The sequence below is a fragment of the Phocoena sinus genome, chromosome 5 (genome assembly GCF_008692025.1).
Source record: "Phocoena sinus isolate mPhoSin1 chromosome 5, mPhoSin1.pri, whole genome shotgun sequence".
NCBI lineage: Eukaryota > Metazoa > Chordata > Mammalia > Artiodactyla > Phocoenidae > Phocoena > Phocoena sinus.
Window position 1 is genome coordinate 63,825,226 of NC_045767.1, and position 19,568 is coordinate 63,844,793.

At 42.5% G+C, this 19,568-nt stretch overlaps 1 protein-coding gene across 6 annotated transcripts in view; it reads left to right on the top strand.

The window, feature by feature from the left end:
• The first annotated feature begins 236 nt into the window (after nucleotides 1–236).
• The window catches only part of TBC1D1 (TBC1 domain family member 1), a 363,204-nt gene continuing 343,872 nt past the window's right edge, over nucleotides 237–19,568 (top strand). For 2 of the 6 annotated variants that reach the window (XR_004349956.1, XR_004349957.1), the window contains exons 1-2: nucleotides 237–464; nucleotides 16,563–17,070. Coding sequence is in view for 4 of the 6 variants with exons in the window: in XM_032632302.1 (XP_032488193.1) it covers nucleotides 16,654–17,070 (417 nt within the window). In the remaining 2 variants the exon portion in view is untranslated. The remainder of the gene's footprint in view (nucleotides 465–16,562; nucleotides 17,071–19,568) is intronic. The other 4 variants (XM_032632304.1, XM_032632303.1, XM_032632302.1 and 1 more) reach the window with 3 other exon arrangements.

Sequence of the window (19,568 nt, forward strand, 5' to 3'; positions counted from 1 at the left end):
CAGCAGCTGTTGACCGTGTGTGACTTTCCCGTCCCGGCCATGCCGCTCGCGAGTCAAACAGCGCAGTGGAGAGGGAGGAAGCATCGCTTCTCCCTCTCAGGTCCATGGGGACCGAGTTGGGAGATTCCCGGGTTCTGCCCTCCCCTCGCCTCCCCTGCGCTCGCCCTGCAGCGGAGGAGGAAACGCGAGTCGCGCGCAGACACCTCCTCCTCCACCTCCTCCTCCTCCGCCGCCGCCGCCGCCGCCGCCCCCGCGCCTCAGTGCCTGTTGCTGCAGCCGCCGCGGGACCTGCCGTGTCCTCAGCCGGCAGGAGAAGAGGCTGGAGTCTTCCCGGCGCCCCGCGGCGGGAAGAGAACAGCCCGCCGGGCGCGATGCGCGCCCCGCCCGCCCAGGCCGTCCCCGGGCTGCCTCTAGCACTTGCGCGCCGCGGCCGGGCCGCGGGCTCTGAGCGCGCCGCCGCACAGGTAGGCGCTTCCTGGGGCCTCACCCACGCCAGCCCGCCACCTCCTCGCGGGGCATCCCTGCCGACCCCAACCCTAACAGGCCCCTGCGCGCCCGGGCCCGCGGAAAAGCTGGAGTCGAGCGCTCCAGGGACGTTCCTGCTGTCCTTGCCGCGCGTGGGTCTCTCGGGGGGGAGGAAGTTCATTGCCACCTCATTGTCCCCTACTTGGACGACAGCGAAACTCGTTCTTCGAGTTAAGAAGGACCCTGGAGCTCCTGCAGGCACCCTCCCTCTGCCCCGCCCTTCACTCCCGCTCGCAGTTCTCGCATCTCCCCCCTCCCCGCTCCCGCCAGATACCACTAGGGCTAGTGCGTTTGTTTGTAAGGCGACCAGACGGAGGAAGGGCGGTCAGAGTGACCCCAGGTCACCCTGTAAAAGTTCAGGGTACTTTGCAGTAGCAACTTTGGCAGCTCCACCAGTGCGCTCAACTTTACTTTCTTTCTATGGGCACATCCTGTACCAGTCATTTTGAAATCCTGCTTAATTGTTTCTAGCAGCTTCCGGATCGGTCTGTGATTATGAGAACCCCTCAAACTTCGCCACACGTTGTTGTTGTTGTTGTGTGTGTGTGTGTGTGTGTGTGTGTGTGTGTGTGTTTAAAAGAGATGTCATTAACTTTGAAATCCACCTAGAGGCGGCTTTTCGTGTGGCGATTTCATTTAAATAGATTGTTCTCTGGAAATTACTTAAAAAGGAAAAAAAAATCGAAACTGATATGATCGTTCCTCCCACCAAACAGTTTAGCTTTCAGAGTGCCCTACATTAATTCATGGGTATTCACTTCATAGATCGCTCGTTCGTCCTTTTAGATAATTGGGTGATTTCATTTATTAATATAATCAGACTTTGAAAGAGCATTTTAAAATGACCTGGTTTAAATGGGTCACATCCGCGAAACTCCGCTATCTCTACAAGTCCAGACTTCTAAACTTTTTGCTCTGTCCTTAAACGGAACTGCAGAGGCCTTGATAAAAACCCCTTCTTTGGGAAAGCAGAAACTCATTCTCTTCCCCAGACTTAAGATGAGATTGGTGGGAGCTGAAGCATGGCCACCTCCGGGTTTTGTTGTGTTTTGGGAGCCTGCTGTGGTGGGGAGAGGTCGGGATGAGGAATGAACGGAGAGCTGTTCCAAGAGGCTGCGAATCCACCTTGCAGAACGACTCTTCATGTTTCTGACCACCTGATGTTCTGTCACTATCTTGGTCAGGGATCCCCGAAACAGCTGGGTTCCGCACCGTTTCCTAGAGTTGAGATGGCTTCTCTTGCTTGGGGAGGAGGTCTGCCTCCTGCTTGTCGCCTTCCTGGGAACCTTGAAGAATGTCTTAAGGAATAAGGACGTTGCATGAAAAAGTTTGCATAAGATAGGATTGACTGGGAATTCTCCGGGTCCAGTGGTTAGGTCTCTGCCCTTGCACTGCAGGGGGCCTTGGTTTGACCCCTGGTGGGGGAACTAAGATCCTGCAAGCCGCCTGGTGTGGCCAATAAATAAATAAAAATAGAATAATTAGTAAAAATAAAATAAATAAAATAGGACTGACTGCTTTTGTAAACAAGTGTTTTACAGCTCTTTGAAGTGGAAAGCTATGGCAGTCTTGAATCTGCCAGTTTCTTTTTTTTCCTACCAAGGTATAGGGAAAAAAGGCCATAAAAAGTGCTTGCTCTCCAGAATTCTCTATTAAGTACCCATTGACAAAACATGGGCCACTGGATAGTGAGCACAGCTGTGAATTAAAGGGCGCTGTGGAAATGTTTAGGGGAAATTTTCTGAAGTGAACACAGTGGAGTATCCTGAGATTATCAGCTGAGTGCAAGGAGACATGAAAGGACTAAGTGTGGCTCAAAGTAGTAAATGAAATAATCAAGCGATATTTAAGATAAATGCCTTCATGTGGATTTGTCCAGCCACTGGCAAGCCAGTAAAATGGGGGAAATGTCCATTGGTGTAGGTATAAATTATTAGCATCAAAGTAAAGTTTTGTAACTGGAACTCTCCACTTAGTCTACCTTTATCTTTCCCACTGAGAGCTCTGGAGATTTCTCCTTTCGCTATGGTAACATTTCTGGTTGGGTGTTAACCTTTTATCCCATGTGACATTGCTTGTCGTAGTACCAGGAGGTTTGAGGAAGAAAAGGGCAACTCTGAAGAAATAATTCAGCTTGCCCCTCTTCCCTTATTACCAGCTGTTGACGGTCTCTGTGTCCCACTTCCCTAGGAGGCCACCTTCACCTGAGTGAAGTGGAGGGACCTGTGTTCGAATCCTGGTTCTGCCACTTGCTGCTAGTATGACCTTGAGCAAGTGACCTCGTTTTTCTGTGCCAGCAACTTCCTTCTGGTCTCTCATCTTTAAACTGGAGCTGATAATGATCATTATAGTCCATAATAGTCCTTATTTGGATATGATCAGTAATGGTCCTTATTGGCCAGGGTTGTTGTGAGAGCTAAAGCTGTTAACAGACTCACAGTTAGTGGTATTATGTGTTAACAGTTAATATTATTACTTTTAGGAGAATAACTTAAAGCATCCATGCAGCAGGGAGGGTTAGACATAACCCCTAGAGGCCAACTGGGACCCCCCCCAACCCCTTTATCCTGTGTAATACAGTAGAAAATACAAGAAGTGACAGTGGCATTCTAAAGGACTAGGCTTGAATTAGCTCTGATTTATATGGGAAGGGAACCACTCAAAACTGCATTACTTTATGTGTCAAATTAGAGAGGCAAAGCCTAGTACTGGAGCATCCTTGATGATGTGAATGTTAGGAGCACTGACTCCAGGAGCTCTGCGTGATACTGAAATAGCCGACGGCTCCAAGGATCTTTGGGACTTGTGGGCGATTTCTGGGTGAGCAGCACACTGCCCTGATTGGGTGGGATTCTGTGCAGGAAATGGACAAACAGCTGAGCCAAGCCAGTGATCCCACTGCATGAGATTATTCAGGTGGCAGAATAATCCTGTTCGGCCTCATGCCTACTCTTTCTAGGGTAAAGAACAGAAAAATTAAGTCATTGATTCTCAAGGGGAAATGAGTGGCCACTCGGGGTTCCCTGTCTATCCTGCAGGTCCCTGACAGCTAATCAGTACTGACTGGCTCCTAACCTGGCCTGGAGCTAGAAGCTTCCAACAGCCCTCCTTCATCCATCTATCTCGCCCTCCTGCCCTCCCACCAGCATTCTGAGGAGGTGAGAGGGGAGGCTGGAGCAGGGGCTGTGGTATGGTTAGCTACTGGGAAGTCCCCATCCTACTCTCTGTGGCTTGCTGGGAGGGAGTGGAGGGGGGCCTGGGAAGAGAGGGGATTCCCAATGGCGTCCAGCTAACTCCCACCATCACCTCTCTCGCTTCCTCCCACCCTTTCTTCACGTACCTCTCCCACGTTTATATTCTTGAAGGGAAGATGAGAGCAGCTTTCTATCCCCACACCATGCCGGGGACATGTGGTATTATGCATTATGAAAATGAGATTCACCAGATTTTAGGGACAGAAGAAAACTTGAGGATGATCTTGTTCCATTCTTTTATAAGAATAAACTTGAGATTTGGAGAAGTAACTTGTTTTCTCAACTTCACACTTGAAAGTGTTTTCGTAAGAAAACTGAGGTTCTTTGCAGCACGTGGATGGTAGTCAGGGGCTTGGATTGTCCTAATTCTGCCACCAAACTTGGACAAGCCATTTGGCTTCTCCAGTTTCCTCATTTCCCTCACATATGAGGGAAATTTCTGAGTGGCTTGAAAGGACCTTTCTAGCTTTAAAATTTTGTGATTCTAGGTGCGTGCTTCCAGGGATACTTAGCATAGCAGGACTCACTAACAAGGTTATTGGAACTATTCTAATAAGAGAGTATCTTTGTGTTTTGAGTTCTACCATGTTTGTGGGCTCTGGTGGGTAGGAGTTGTGTAGAACACAGATGGTCTCTGTAAGGGATAAGGCTTGTCCACAGATGACTCTACTATTGAGAACACGACTAGATGCTCACCAGAATAACAGATCAGGGTATTTCTTTTTTCTTTTTCTTGAGGACATTACTTTTTAATGCATAGAATAATAACAGGTGGATCATGATGATTTCATAATGATAATTTTGAATTAAGAAAAGGACAATTTATTTTATTCTGTGTAAAACATGTTACTTACGTTTACCGGGTTCTAGTTAAGAATTTAAACAATGAAATGTATATATATGTAATTTATTTTTAAAATTCTGTTAAAATATAGTTTAAAAATCAAACAGAGGGCTTCCCTGGTGGCGCAGTGGTTGAGAGTCCACCTGCTGATGCAGGGGACACGGGTTCGTGCCCCGGTCGGGGAAGATCCCACATGCAGCGGAGCGGCTGGGCCCATGAGCCATGGCCGCTGGGCCTGCGCGTCCGGAGCCTGTGAACCGCAACGGGAGAGGCCACAACAGTGAGAGGCCCGCGTACAGCAAAAAAAAAAAAAAAAATCACACACAGAGATAAATCTTATTTATTTGAAAACATTTTCTTATATGAATTATTTACCCATTTGTGCTGGGTACCTAAGTTTTCTACCCCCCAAATTACAGAGAATTAGCGAAGAAGTAACTTTTTAAGAAGTGTGGCACTATCAGCTCTTCCTTCCCCTGAAGTCCCTAAATAATAAAATTTACTGTATTTTATAAGATTTCAGCTTTATTTTATTCAAGACCCCTATGGTAGTGTTTGGGAAATAATCGTTTGGGCGAAATAGGGCAAGCACTTAGATTCTGTTCCTCTTCATATGTTTTCCTTGTAGTCCCTCTTACCTGTCCATGGCACTGCCCTAGCCACGCAAATCTAGGAGAAATCAGTGAAGGCTGTCTCAGATCAGAGTATCTCTTACTGAGGTCTGAGACACAAGATGCTTCCTGGAATAGGTGGCTCTACCTGGGGCCTAAAGGATGGTCACAGATTGCGTGAAAATGACGTGGATTGAGATGGCTTAAAAAATAATCTGATGGTTCGTTAGGATTATTCAAATGGTTCTTCTGTTTCATGGAACTTTTGTTTTTCTTTCTTTAAATTTAATTTTATTTATTTTCTTTTTAAAAATTTTATTATTATTATTTTTATTTTTGGCTGCATTGGGTCTTCATTGCTTTGTGTGGGCTTTCTCTAGTTGCTGTAAGCAACTACTCTTGGTTGCGTTGTGCGGGGTTCTCACTGTGGTGGCTCCTCTTGTTACAGAGCACGGGCTCTAGGTGCATGGGCTTCAGTAGTTGTGGCACGCAGGCTCAGGGGTTGTGGCTCGCGGGCTAGAGAGCGCAGGCTCAGGAGCTGTGCAGCATGGGCTTAGTTGCTCGGCGGCATGTGGGATCTTCCCGGATAAGGGCTCGAACCCGTGTCCCCTGCATTGGCAGACAGACTCGCAACCACTGCGCCACCAGGGAAGCCCTATTTATTTTCTTATACAGCAGGTTCTTATTAGTCCTCCATTTTATACACATCAGTGTATACATGTCAATCCCAATCTCCCAATTCATCACAGCACCCCACCCCCCACCCCCCGCCACTTTCCCCCGCCTTGGTGTCCATACGTTTGTTCTTTATATCTGTGTCTCAATTTCTGCCCTGCAAACCAGTTCATCTGTACCATTTTTCTAGGTTCCATATATATGCGTTAATATACGATATTTATTTTTCTCTTTCTGACTTACTTCACTCTGTATGACAGTCTCTAGATCCATATACATCTCTAAAAATGACCCAATTTCCTTCCTTTTTATGGCTAAGTAATATTCCATTGTATATATGTACCACTTCTTCTTTATCCATTCGTCTGTTGATGGGCATTTAGGTTGCTTCCATGACCTGCCTGTTGTAAATAGTGCTGCAGTGAACATTGGGGTGCATGTTTCTTTTCGAATTACGGTTTTCTCTGGGTATATGCCCAGTAGTGGGATTGCTGGGTCATATGGTAATTCTACTTTTAGTTTTTTAAGGAACCTCCATACTGTTCTCCATAGTGGCTGTATCAATTTACATTCCCACCAACAGTGCAAGAAGGTTCCCTTTTCTCCACACCCTCTCCAGCATTTGTTGTTTGTAGATTTTCTGATGATGTCCATTTTAACAGGTGTGAGGTGGTACCTCACTGTAGTTTTGATTTGCATTTCTCTAATAATTAATGATTTTGAGCCGCTTTTCTTGTGCTTCTTGGCCATCTGTATGCCTTCTTTGGAGAAATGTCTGTTTAGGTCTTCTGCCCATTTTTTGGATTGGGTTGTTTGTTTTTTTAATATTGAGCTGCATGAGCTGTTTATATATTTTGGAGATTAATCCTTTGTCCATTGATTCATTTGCAAATAATTTCTCCCATTCTGAGGGCTGTCTTTTTGTCTTGTTTGTAGTTTCCTTTGCTTTGCAAAAGCTTTTAAGTTTCATTAGGTTCCATTTGTTGATTTTTGTTTTCATTTCCATTACTCTAGGAGGTGGATCAAAGAAGATCTTGCTGTGATTTTTGTCAAAGAGTGTTCTTCCTATGTTTTCCTCTAAGAGTTTTACAGTGTCCAGTCTTACATTTAGGTCTTTAATCCATTTTGAGTTTATTTTTGTGTATGGTGTTAGGGAGTGTTCTAATTTCATTCTTTTACATGTAGCTGTCCAGTTTTTCCAGCACCACTTATTTAAGAGACTGTCTTTTCTCCATTGTATATCCTTGCCTCCTTTGTCATAGATTAGTTGACCATAGGTGTGTGGGTTTATCTCTGGGCTTTATATCCTGTTCCACTGATCTATATTTCTGTTTCTGTGCCAGTACCATACTATCTTGATTACTGTAGCTTTGTAGTATAGCCTGAAGTCAGGGAGTCTGATTCCTCCAGCTCCATTTTTTTCCCACAAGACTGCTTTGGCTATTCAGGGTCTTTTGTTTCTCCATACAAATTTTAAGATTTTTGTTCTAGTTCTGTAAAAAATGCCATTGGTAACTTGATGGGGATTGCATTGAATCTGTAGATTGCTTTGGGTAGTATAGTCATTTTCACAATATTGATTCTTCCAATCCACGAACATGGTATATCTCTACATCTGTTTGTATCATCTTTAATTTCTTTAATCAGTGTCTTATAGTTTTCTGCATACAGGTCTTTTGTCTCCCTAGGTAGGTTTATTCCTGGGTATTTTATTCTTTTTGTTGTGATGGTACATGGGAGTGTTTCCTTAATTTCTCTTTCAGATTTTTCATCGTTAGTATATAGGAATGCAAGAGATTTCTGTGCATTAATTTTTTATCCTGCAACTTTACCAGATTCATTGATTAGCTCTTGTAGTTTTCTGGTGGCATCTTTAGGATTCCCTCGGTGTAGTATCACATCATCCGGAAACAGGGACAGTTTTACTTCTTCTTTTCCAGTTTGTATTCCTTTAATTTCTTTGTCTTCTCTGATTGCCATGGCTAAGACTTCCAAAACTATGTTGAATAATAGCGGCGAGAGTGGACAGCCTTGTTGTGTTCCTGGTCTTAGTGGAAATGCTTTCAGTTTTTCACCATTGAGAATGATGTTTGCTGTGGGTTGTTTGTATATGGCCTTTATTATGTTGAGGTCAGTTCCCTCTATGCCCACTTTCTGGAGAGTTTTTATCATAAATGGGTGTTGAATTTTGTCAAAAGCTTTTTCTGCATCTATTGAGATGATCATATGGTTTTTATTCTTCAATTTGCTAATACGGTGTATCACATTGATTGATTTTCGTATATTGAAGAATCCTTGCATCCCTGGGATAAATCCTGCTTGATCGTGGTGTATGATCCTTTTAATGTGTTGTTGGATTCTGTTTGCTAGTATTTTGTTGAGAATTTTTGCATGTATATTCATCAGTGATATTGGTGTGTAATTTTCTTTATTTGTGATATCTTTTTCTGGTTTTGGGATCAGGGTGATGGTGGCCTCGTAGAATGAGTTTGGGAGTGTTCCTTCCTCTGCAATTTTTTGAAAGAGTTTGAGAAGGATGGGTGTTAGCTCTTCTCTAAATATTTGATAGAATTCACCTGTGAAGCCATCTGGTCCTGGACTTTTGTTTGTTGGAAGATTTTTAATCAGAGTTTCAATTTCATTACTTCTGATTGGTCTGTTCATATTTTCCATTTCTTCCTGGTTCAGTCTTGGAAGTTTATACCTTTCTAAGAATTTGTCCATTTCTTGCAGGTTGTCCATTTTTTTGGCATAGAGCTGCTTGTAGTAGTCTCTTAGGATGCTTTGTATTTCTGCAGTGTCTGTTGTAATTTCTCCTTTTTCATTTCTAATTTTATTGATAAAATTCATTTAAAATTTTATTAAAAATAAAATATTAATTAAAATTTTATTAAAATTAAAATTTTAATAAATAAAATTTATTTATTATAAAATAAAATTTATTGGTTAATAAATTAATTTTATTGATTTGAATAAATCCCTCTTTTTCTTGATGATTCTGGCTAATGGTTTATCAATTTTATCTTCTCAAAGAACCAGCTTTTAGTTTTATTGATTTTTGCTATTGTTTTCTTTGTTTCTGTTTCATTTATTTCTGCTCTGATATTTATGATTTCTTTCCTTCTGCAAACTTTGGGATTTGTTTGTTATTCTTTCTCTAGTTCCTTTAGGTGTAAGGTTAGATTGTTTATTTGAGATTTTTCTTGTTTCTTGAGGTAGGCTTTTATTGCTATAAACTTCCCTCTTAGAACTGCTTTTGCTGCATCCCATAGGTTTTGGATCGTCGTGTTTGCATTATCATTTGTCTCTAGGTATTTTTTGATTTCCTCTTTGATTTCTTCAGTGATCTCTTGGTTATTTAGTAACATATTGTTTAGCCTCCATGTGTTTTGTGTTTTCTACGGTTTTCTCCCTGTAATTGATTTCTAATCTCATAGCGTTGTTGTTAGAAAAGATGCTTGATATGATTTCAGTTTTCTTAAATTGACTAAGGCTTGATTTGTGACCCATGATGTGATCTATCCTAGAGAATGTTCTGTGTGCACTTGAGAAGAAAGTGTAATCTGCTGTTTTTGAATGGAATGTCCTCTAAATATCAATTAAATCTATCTGGTCTATTGTGTCATTTAAAGCTTGTGTTTCCTTATTAACTTTCTGTCTGAATGATCTGTCCATTGGTGTATGTGAGGTGTTTAAGTCCCCCACTATTATTGCGTTACTGTCGATTTCCTCTTTTGTAGATGTTAGCAGTTGCATTATGTGTTGAGGTGCTCCTATGTTGGATGCATATGTATTTATAATTGTTATATCTTCTTCTTGGATTGATCCCTTGATCATTATGTAGTTTCCTTCTTTGTCTCTTGTGACAGCCTTTATTTTAATGTCATTTTTATCTCCTATGAGTATTGCTACTCCAGCTTTCTTTTGATTTCCATTTGCATGGAATATCTTTTTCCATCCCCTCACTTTCAGTCTGAATGTGTCCCTAGGTCTGAAGTGGGTCTCTTGTAGACAGCATATATATGGGTCTTGCTTTTGTATCCATTCAACAAGCCTGTGTCTTTTTTTTTTTTTTAAGATTTAATTTTTTTTATTTTTGACTATGTTGGGTCTTTGTTGCTGTGCACGGACTTTCTCTAGTTGTGGCGAGCAGAGGCTATTCTTCGTTGCGGTGCACGGGCTTCTCGTTGCAGGGGCTTCTCTTGTTGCAGAGCATGGGCTCTAGCTCTATAGCGCAGGCTCAGTAGTTGTGGCACATGGGCTTAGTTGCTCTGCGGCATGTGGGAATCTTCCCAGACCGGGGATTGAACCCGTGTCCCCTGCATTGGCAGGCAGGTTCTTACCCACTGTGCCACCAGGGAAGTCCAAGCCTGTGTCTTTTGGTTGGAGCATTTAATCCATTCATGTTTAAGGTAATTATTGATATGTATATTTCTGTTACCATTTTCTTAATTGTTTTGGGTTTGTTTTTGTAAACCCTTTTCTTCTCTTGTGTTTCCCACTCAGAGAAGTTCCTTTAGCATTTGTTGTAGAGCTGGTTTGATGGTGCTGAATTCTCTTAGCTTTTGCTTGTCTGTAAAGCTTTTGATTTCTCTGTCAAATCTGAATGAGATCCTTGCTGGGTTGAGTAATCTTGGTTGTAGATTCTTCCCTTTCATCACTTTAAATATATCATGCCACTCCCTTCTGGCTTGTAGAGTTTCTGCTGAGAAATCAGCTGTTAACCTTATGGGAGTTCCCTTGTATGTTATCTGTCGTTTTTCCCTTGTTGCTTTCAATAATTTTTCTTTGTCTTTAATTTTTGTCAGTTTGGTTACTATGTGTCTTGGCGTGTTTCCTCTTGGGTTTATCCTGCCTTGGACTCTCTGTGCTTCCTGGACTTTGGTGGCTATTTCCTTTCTCATGTTAGGGAAGTTTTCGACTATAATCTCTTCAGATATTTTCTTGGGTCCTTTCTCTCTCTCTTCTCCTTCTGGGACCCCTATGATGCGAATGTTGTTGAGTTTTGTGTTATCCCAGAGGTCTCTTAGGCTGTCTTCATTTCTTTTCATTCTTTTTTCTTTATTCTGTTCCACATCAGTGAATTCCACCAATCTGTCTTCCAGGTCACTTATCTGTTCTTCTGCCTCAGTTATTCTGCTATGGATTCCTTCTGGTGTGTTTTTCATTTTAGTTATTGTATTGTTCATCTCTGTTTGTTTGTTCTTTAATTCTTGTAGCTGTTTTTTCTTTAATTCTTTTAGGTCTTCGTTAAACATTTCTTTCATCTTGTCAATCTTTGCCTCCATTCTTTTTCTGAGGTCCTGGGTCATCTTCACTATCATTATTCTGAATTCTTTTTCTGGAAGGTTGCCTATCTCCACTTCATTTAGTTGTTTTTCTGGGGTTTTATCTTGTTCCTTCATCTGGTACATAGACCTCTGCCTTTTCATCTTATCTGTCTCTCTGTGAATGTTGTTTTTGTTCCACCGGCTGCGGGATTGTAGTTCTTGCTTCTGCTGTCTGCCCTCTGGTGGATGAGGCTATCTAAGAGGCTTGTGCAAGTTTCCTGATGGGAGAGACTGGTGGTGGGTAGAGCTGGCTGTTGCTCTGGTGGGCAGAGCTCAGTAAAACTTTAATCCACTTGTCTGCTAATGGGTGGGGCTGAGTGTCCTCCCTGTTGGTTGGTTGGCCTGAGGCGACCCAACACTGGAGCCTACCCAGGCTCTTTGGTGAGGCTAATGACAGACTCTGGGAGGGCTCACGCCAAGAAATACTTCCCAGAACTTCTGCTGCCAGTGTCCTTGTCCTCACGGTGAGCAACACCACCCCCTATGTCTGCAGGAGACCCTCTGATACCAGCAGGTAGGTCTTGTTCAGTCTCCTATGGGCTCACCACTCCTTCCCCTGGGTCCCAATGCACACACTACTTTGTGGGTGCCCTCCGTTTCCCCCAGTCCTGTCGAAGTCCTGCAGTCAAATCCCACTAGGCTTCAAAGTCTGATTCTCTGGTAATTCCTCCTCCCATTGCCAGCCCCCCAGGTTGGGAAGCCTGACGTGGGGCTCAGAACCTTCACTCCAGTGGGTGGACTTCTGTGGTATAAGTGTTCTCCAGTTTGTGAGTCACCCACCCAGCAGTTATGGGATTTGATTTTATTGTGATTGCGCCCCTCCTACCATCTCACTGTGGCTTCTCCTTTGTCTTTGGATGTGGGGTATCTTTTTTGGTGAGTTCCCGTGTCTTCCTGTCGATGATTGTTCAGCAGTTAGTTGTGATTCTGGTGCTCTCACAAGAGGGAGTGAAAGCACATCCTTCTACTCTGCTGTCGTGCTATTTAATCATCATGGAACTTTTTATTGAACAGTAAATAATTACCTAGTCTAAGTTACCATGAATCTTATGTCAGCAGAATCTGAATTGTTTATAAATAATTATGACGTGTCTGAAGTAGAACTTACTATTTGATAGTTTATTAACAGTGTTAAAGTCCAATCTATTTTTTACAAAGAAACTGTGATGTGCTCCAGCTGGTTGAAAAGTGAAAACTCAAGGCATCCAAATAGTTTTGTCAGTGAAATGGCAGAACTAATTTGATGACTGATTATTTACCAAATGATTCAAACAATTAAATTGTGTAATTTTTTATTGCACTATGCATATATTCCCTTACAAGAAAACAAAGTAATTCTGCTATGCTTGTTGCCACCATATTAATAACTACCTCATCTACACTAATTGATAGCTCTTGGGTCTATCCTTTGTAGTAATTCTAGTACTGCTTTAAACATGTCTTGGGATTACCAGCTGTCAGCAGTTAGAACTTAAAACAGATTCAGTTATAGGAGTGGAAGCTGAGCCAGACATTTAATGCCACTTTCACCTGTAGGTGAGAGAAAAAAAAGGAGAGAGAGATCATTATTTATGGGGTTATATGAACTTCAAGTCTGTTTTCATCATCAAGAGAAACTGTACTTTAAAGGAAAAGAGACAGGGAATACACTTTCATGAAATACTTTAGCACTCTAAATAAAATATGGGTTTATTTCTGAACTTTTGAACATTTAAAGTTAAAAAATTAGCCCTTAACTATGTTCAAATTTATTATAAGAATTAATTCTTAGGATATATGCATATATATCACACACAAAAACATAGAGTAAAAAGAATAGACTTCAGTTCTAGTTCAGAAAAGGTTTAGAATTTGAATACTGGTTTTAGAGACCCCAGACCTTATGAGTTTAAGAAGCTTACAGACTTGTTGAGGGAAACCTACTCAAACTTTTAAAAGTAAATATGATGATAGGTACAGAGTGCAGCAGGACATGGTGATGGATGCCCTAAATCACCTTGGAAGGAAGAGGTGATAGTTGCTTGAACCAGGACTTGTATATGAGTTGGGATTAGGTTAGAGGACAAGAGTGGGAGTCATTGGGAGAGTCTTCTTGGGTCTGTCATGACTCTATTTTGTGAGCAGAGGCACTGACTTCTTTGTTCTGGACTACCTTTTCAATTTTTCTTTTTTCTTTTTTTTAATAGCAGCAGCCATGGAAGATAGAAATAGTCTCTCTCTCTGGAGGACACTCCAGAATTGAAGGACAGACATGCTTACTCCCCATTGTAAAATATTCAGTCCCCCGAAACTCAGGTGCCTTTCCTGTAACCCACTGTGGATACAGGTGTCACCTTGCCTGTGGGGACTGAGGGTCAGGGAACCAGCAGAAATGCTGCCTCTGTAGCTACTGCTTTTGCTCTGAGTAATAAATGGTCCCTTGTCTCTGACCTGGAAGTCTCATGTCCTCTACCAGGAGGCTAACTTGTGGCAGCCTGACTTGTTAGCTTGCAAGTAGGGTAAATTCTCAGGCCCTCTACAGTTGGTGACAGGCGTTGTGTTCCTGGGAGAGAGAACAGTATGCACTGCGGCACAGAGGTGTGAGAAATCATATCTCATATGGGGAACTGTGCCTATTTACCTATCTTCAGAGCCAAAAAGTGCATGAAGGAGGGCATTTTAGGGGAGAATATGCAGTTGCAGATATAGACAGGACCAGATTCTGAAGAGATCCTAAATGCCTCGTAGAGGAGTTTGGATTTTACGGGGGGCTGTGATTAAGGAATTTTAGCAGAGGAGTGACGTGATCCATTTTATGGGTTAGCTGAATTACTCTAGGAAATATGTGAAGGCTGGATTGAAGATGGGGGCACCTTTTCTCCAGCTGAGAAAAGATAAGATATATTTAGATGTGAAGTCAGCTTAGAAGTAGTGATAGGGTGAAGAAGGGATCTGAATGACTATCTTAGTCTGTTCAGGCTGCTGTCACAGAACATCACAGACTGGGTAGTTTCCAACAACAGAAACTTATTTCTCACGTTCTGGAGGATGGGAAGGTCAAGGTCAAGGTGCTGGTGGATTCAGTATCTGGTGATGGCTGGCTTCCTGGTTCATAGACTGCTGTCTTTTCCCTGTGTCCTCACATGGTAGAAGGGGAAAGAGAGTTCTCTGGGCCTCTTATAAGGGCACTAATCCTATTCATATGGGTTCACCTCCCAAAGGCTCCACCTCCAAACACTATCACAGTGGGGGTTAGGATTTCAACATATGAATGGACGGAGGATGGACGCAAACATTCAGTCTATAGCTGTGACTCCTTGGCTTTTGACTGGGCCAATAAAATAAATTGTGATGCTGTTGCAGAGATGTAGCTTATGGGGAGGAAGAGAAGTTCTGGAAAGGAGGGAGGTGAGACTGAATTAGTTTTAAAACAGCTAAATTGAGGCTGAGACGCTATCTGGGTAGGACATCCAGATAGAAATACTTAATAGACTCTCCTGATCTGGAACTCAGGAAGGAGGCAAACATATGGGAATCATTAGGGTTTATGTGGTAGATGCATTCTTGTGCAGCATTCAGGAGGACAGGTTGAGAATCAGGTGCAAACTCAAATCACCTGTGGTAAGCGACTCACGCTCTCTGGACCTCAATTTCCTAAGTGGTAAAAATGGCAATAATAGTACTCTCTAACTGAGACCAAGGTGAGAGATGAAGGTTGTTATGAAAGTGAAATGAGAACAGTTGCAAAGTGCCTGGTACCTAATGAAAGTAAGCTGTTATCAGTGGCAGCAGGAGTATTAGAATGTGGTCACTGACATCAAGAGATTAGGTGAAATTGTCCAAAGGATGCAGGTGGAATGAGGGGGGAGGATGGAGTCAAGCAGGGGCGAAAAGCCATTAAGGAACTGAAAAGAAGCAACCAGAGAGGTAAGAGGAGAACCAGGAGAGTTTCAAGCAGGATGGAGTGGTCAACATTGAGAAAGTCGTCAGAAGGGACAAGGCAGCTAAGGACTAAAAGTCCCCCTTTGAAGTTCACAGCCAGAGGATGTGGGCGACCCTAATGGGAGCAATTGCGGGGGCTCTTCATTACTTCTGGCTGCAATCTAGATTGTGGATGGGCAGGAGGGAGTGGAGACAGCAAGTGTAGACTTTACCTTGGAGACAGTTGTGTAGGGAAAGAAGAGTTGAGGCCGGGGGAGGTTTGAGGTCAAGGGAAAATATCTTTTTCTTTGGATGGGAGAGAGACTTCATTCACTCTCTTAAAATATCTATTGAGCCTATTCTGAGTCAGACTCTGTGGGTGAATAAGATGCAGTCTCCGTCTTCATAGAGTTTCTTCTTAGCGTGTGTATATATGATCAGGGAATACATGAGAGAATGAAGGTCCAGGGAGCAAATGAGTAAGGAATAGAGCTTGAGATCCTGTAGACAACTCAGCTTTGGACAAAAGGGTTTTGTCATCCAGTGGAGCAGGAGGGTGTTAAGATACGTCAAATGTGGTTTTTGAAAATCACCCGTAGAGAAGGAAAAATTTCCCACTGAGTGAGTTTGGGTCCTAGTACAGGAAACACCCTCTATTGATGAGGAGATGCGAGGTGTTAGGGTGCTTGTAGTACATGAACGAAACAAAATATTTATGATGGTGTTCAGAACATAATAGTTGCCAAGTACATGTTAATGGAATTTGAATTGGTGATTCAGAACCTCTGGGCTACACCAGGGAGAGCCTTCTTTTTTTTTTTTGGCCGCGGCCGTGTGGCATGTGGGATCTTAGTTCCCCGACCAGGGGTGGAACCCATGGCCTCCGCGTTGGGAGTTCAGAGTTTTAACCACTGGACCACCAGGGAAGTCAGGAAGAGCGTTTTAAAGCTTCAATGGTATCATAAGTGATAAGGTCAGTTGTTGAAAACTGGACTGGTTCAATAGACTGTGATGATAGAGAGCTGATATATTTTTCTTGCAAGATTACTTTCTTGGGGGAAGCCACCAGTACTGAATTTAATCATCTTAAAAAATTCCTTGAAAGTATGTTAAATAATGCAGCAGGGTTTAAAGCCGTCCAAGCAGCACACTATATTGTTTTCTATGGTGCTGGCCTTTGTTGGCTCTATGAGGCTTCTGTTTAACCGGAGTCTTCCCGGTGGGATCTTTGTAACCCGTAGTGAGTGTGACAGTTACGGCATTTTCAGGTTTTATATGTAATACGATTTCAAGAAAGCTCTTTCTAGGCAGAACAGCGTATGTGAACTAATATCTATTTCTTCCTCTATTTGGGCTTCAGCCTCTTAAGCTCTGAAATGCTGCGACTTCATTAAATTCTAATGCCTCTGTTTTTCTCCTGCAGGATTCTGCATCAGAAGCATGTAAAATAGATTGTTTGGTCTAAAATAGAAAACAGTGGCAATGTTTTGCTGAGTTTCCAGACCTTTCCCAACATGGAACCAATAACCTTCACAGCAAGGAAACATCCATTTCCTAGCGAGGTCTCGGTGGAATTTAGCCTCCAGCTGGTGGGCTTCTTACCCGTGCATTCTCTGACCACCATGCCCATGCTGCCTTGGGTCGTGGCAGAGGTGCGAAGGCTCAGTGGGCAGTCCTCCACAAAGGAGTCTGGTACCAAGCAAGTCCACCTTTGTGTTTCACCCTCCGGACTGAGATGTGAGCCTGAACCAGGAAAAAGCCAACAATGGGATCCACTGATCTGTTCCAGCATCTTCGAGTGTAAGCCTCAGCGAGTTCACAGACTGATTCATAACAGTCACGACCCAAGTTATTTTGCTTGTCTGATTAAAGACGATGCAGCCAATCAGCAGAGTATCTGCTATGTGTTCAAAGCTGATGGTCAAACAAAAGTAAGTGGAGGTGGGGATCAAAAAGATGAAGGTGTGGCTGGATAGTTTTTGTTGAACAGGATCAGAACATTTATTTTAAGATACTGGAATTAATAAGGAGTTAATGCTGTAGTTATACGTAGATTATTTCACTGGAGTTTTGGTTCATGGGGATAGTTCTTTATAGTCTTGAAGAACATTTGATAATAGGTATTAAAATCAGAAGTTTATGAGTTCAGAAATTCAACAGAGACATCTTTCTAAGCGTATACATAAGAGCTGAACTATTAGGATTCAGATCATTTAAGATGTGTGTTCTAAAGCAGTGCTTCGCAAACAGAGGTGTGCCTAGGAAGGACCTGGGGATCTTGTTAAAATGCAAAATCTGATTCAGTAGGTCTGGGATGGACCTTGAGAGCCTGCATTTCTAACAAGCCTCCAGGTGACGCAGGCGCTGCTCCTTTGAAGGTTGCACTTTGAGTAGCAAAGTTCTAGATCAGCGAGCTCCACATTTTTGATCTTGTTAACAAAAGTATATTTAATTATAAGCTGTAGAAGAGTATTATTAGGCAGTTTCCCAAGGTATCATATTCACTTAGGCAGAGACCATTGGTAAAAAATAGTGGATATGAATCTAAGTTTTGATACTTTCAGGTTTTTTGTTTTTTGGGGTTTTTTTTGGCTAACTTCAAGTCCGATCTGACCAGCTTGTTGTTATATCTTATGATACGGGTGAGAAAGATATTATATGAGAAATGGTAAAAAAACAATATCGCCAGCTCTACTATTTTCCCATTTATTTGTGCTTGTATTGTTGCTAACATTTTTTTGCAGTTCTGTGCAGGACTCATTCAAAGCCACCTGGCCGTTTTGTGAGGGTTACTTTAGATACAATTCAAAATATAATCCCGACAGCCACTTTCTCAGTTCGGCCCATGTAAACTGGCTACAGAAAGCAAGCAAGCAGGTGAGGGCCTTGCTGCTAACCCCACAAGCTGAGGAATGCCCATGCTAGGCCTTGAGTGCCTCGCCGGCCTGTGTGGCTGTCTGCCCCACGCACTGGAGCAGACTCTGAGGATGCTAATGCCAATCCTTGTGGTAAATGTTGGTGAATAGAAAGAGAAATGCTAATGTTTTCTCCCTGCACTCCACTGGGTTTTGTTTTGCATACCCTCCATGATGCACGAACCTCATTTGGAAATTAATGTTCTTCGTGACTAAGTGGATTTGTGGAGACTCACTTTTGTTTGTTCTTTCCTTGGTTCTCTCACTCATTCAGATTGTTGCTCCAGGTACTGGGTGGGAGGATGTAGTACAGGCTAGAAGGGAGACAGAAGCAGCAGCAGGTAAATACCACGTGGTCTGTGGACAGGGCGTGATGGGAAGACAGAGAATGGGGCTTAACACACTGGAGTGTAAGGAAGGCTTTTTGAAATAATGGTTCATCTGGAGCTAAAAACCACTATTTTATGCACAGAATAGGATATCTTCTTAATAAAAAGCATTCGATGTTATTGATCATGCATCTCAGGTGGGACAGCGTCTGGTTCAGAGGGACTAACTTCCGGGATTCTAGTCCTATCTGCCACCTGTAAACTAGGTGGCCTCAGGCAACACTGAGCCTGTTTCCTTATCTGTAAAATGGGGATAATTATAGTCTCTATCTCGTAGAGTTCCTGGGAGGACTAAATGAACTAGAATGGAACCTAAAACTAGTAAGCATTTATGGCTATAAAAATTTTTCACTAAAGAAAGTTTTACCAGAAGCAGATTACATGCTAATTTCACTTCTAGTCTTAAGTAAAAAGAAAAAGAGACCAAGATGAGCGTCTTCAGCTCTCAGGATGAGATCCCGGTCATCCTTGAACAACATTTTTATAAACTTGACGCTTAAAAAACTGCATAAGTATATTTAATGGTTGCTGTTATTTGGGTAAATTCCAGAATGAAAATTAGAGGACTGAACAGCCCGTACTCCGTGCCAGCTCTATAGAAGGACTGAGTTTCCTTGGGGGGAGTTTTTGCATGGAATAAGCTGTTCAACACTTTACACTTTTGACTCTTGCCCAAAATCTTTTATAGCCATCTGAGAACAGGCTTCTAGCCAGTTATTCAGCTACCTGACAGGAGGAGAGATTTATAACTTAATTCTGGAACTGGGGCTTCGAGTCGTGCTGAAAGTAAAGAATTGGCCTTACTCTGTGTTCTAAAAAGCCACGGTAGAAATATGAATCTGTTCTTAAGTTATTTTTGGCTTGCTTACGGTTTTTACAAACAAATTGTCAGTACTCAGAGTAATAAATTACTGTCATCCTGCTGGTTTTATAAAAGAGTAATTTGTAACATAAGCATCTCAGTCAGTGACTCTCCTGTTGTCGGAAACTGAATGGTAAACCAAATTGGCCCCGATTCTAGCTGACATGATATCCTTTATGCTCTTGGGACATCCTGGCACGGTATCTCATAGCAGACTATCTGCTATAGGAGCATGTTAACCTATGTCATCATTTCTCCTATTT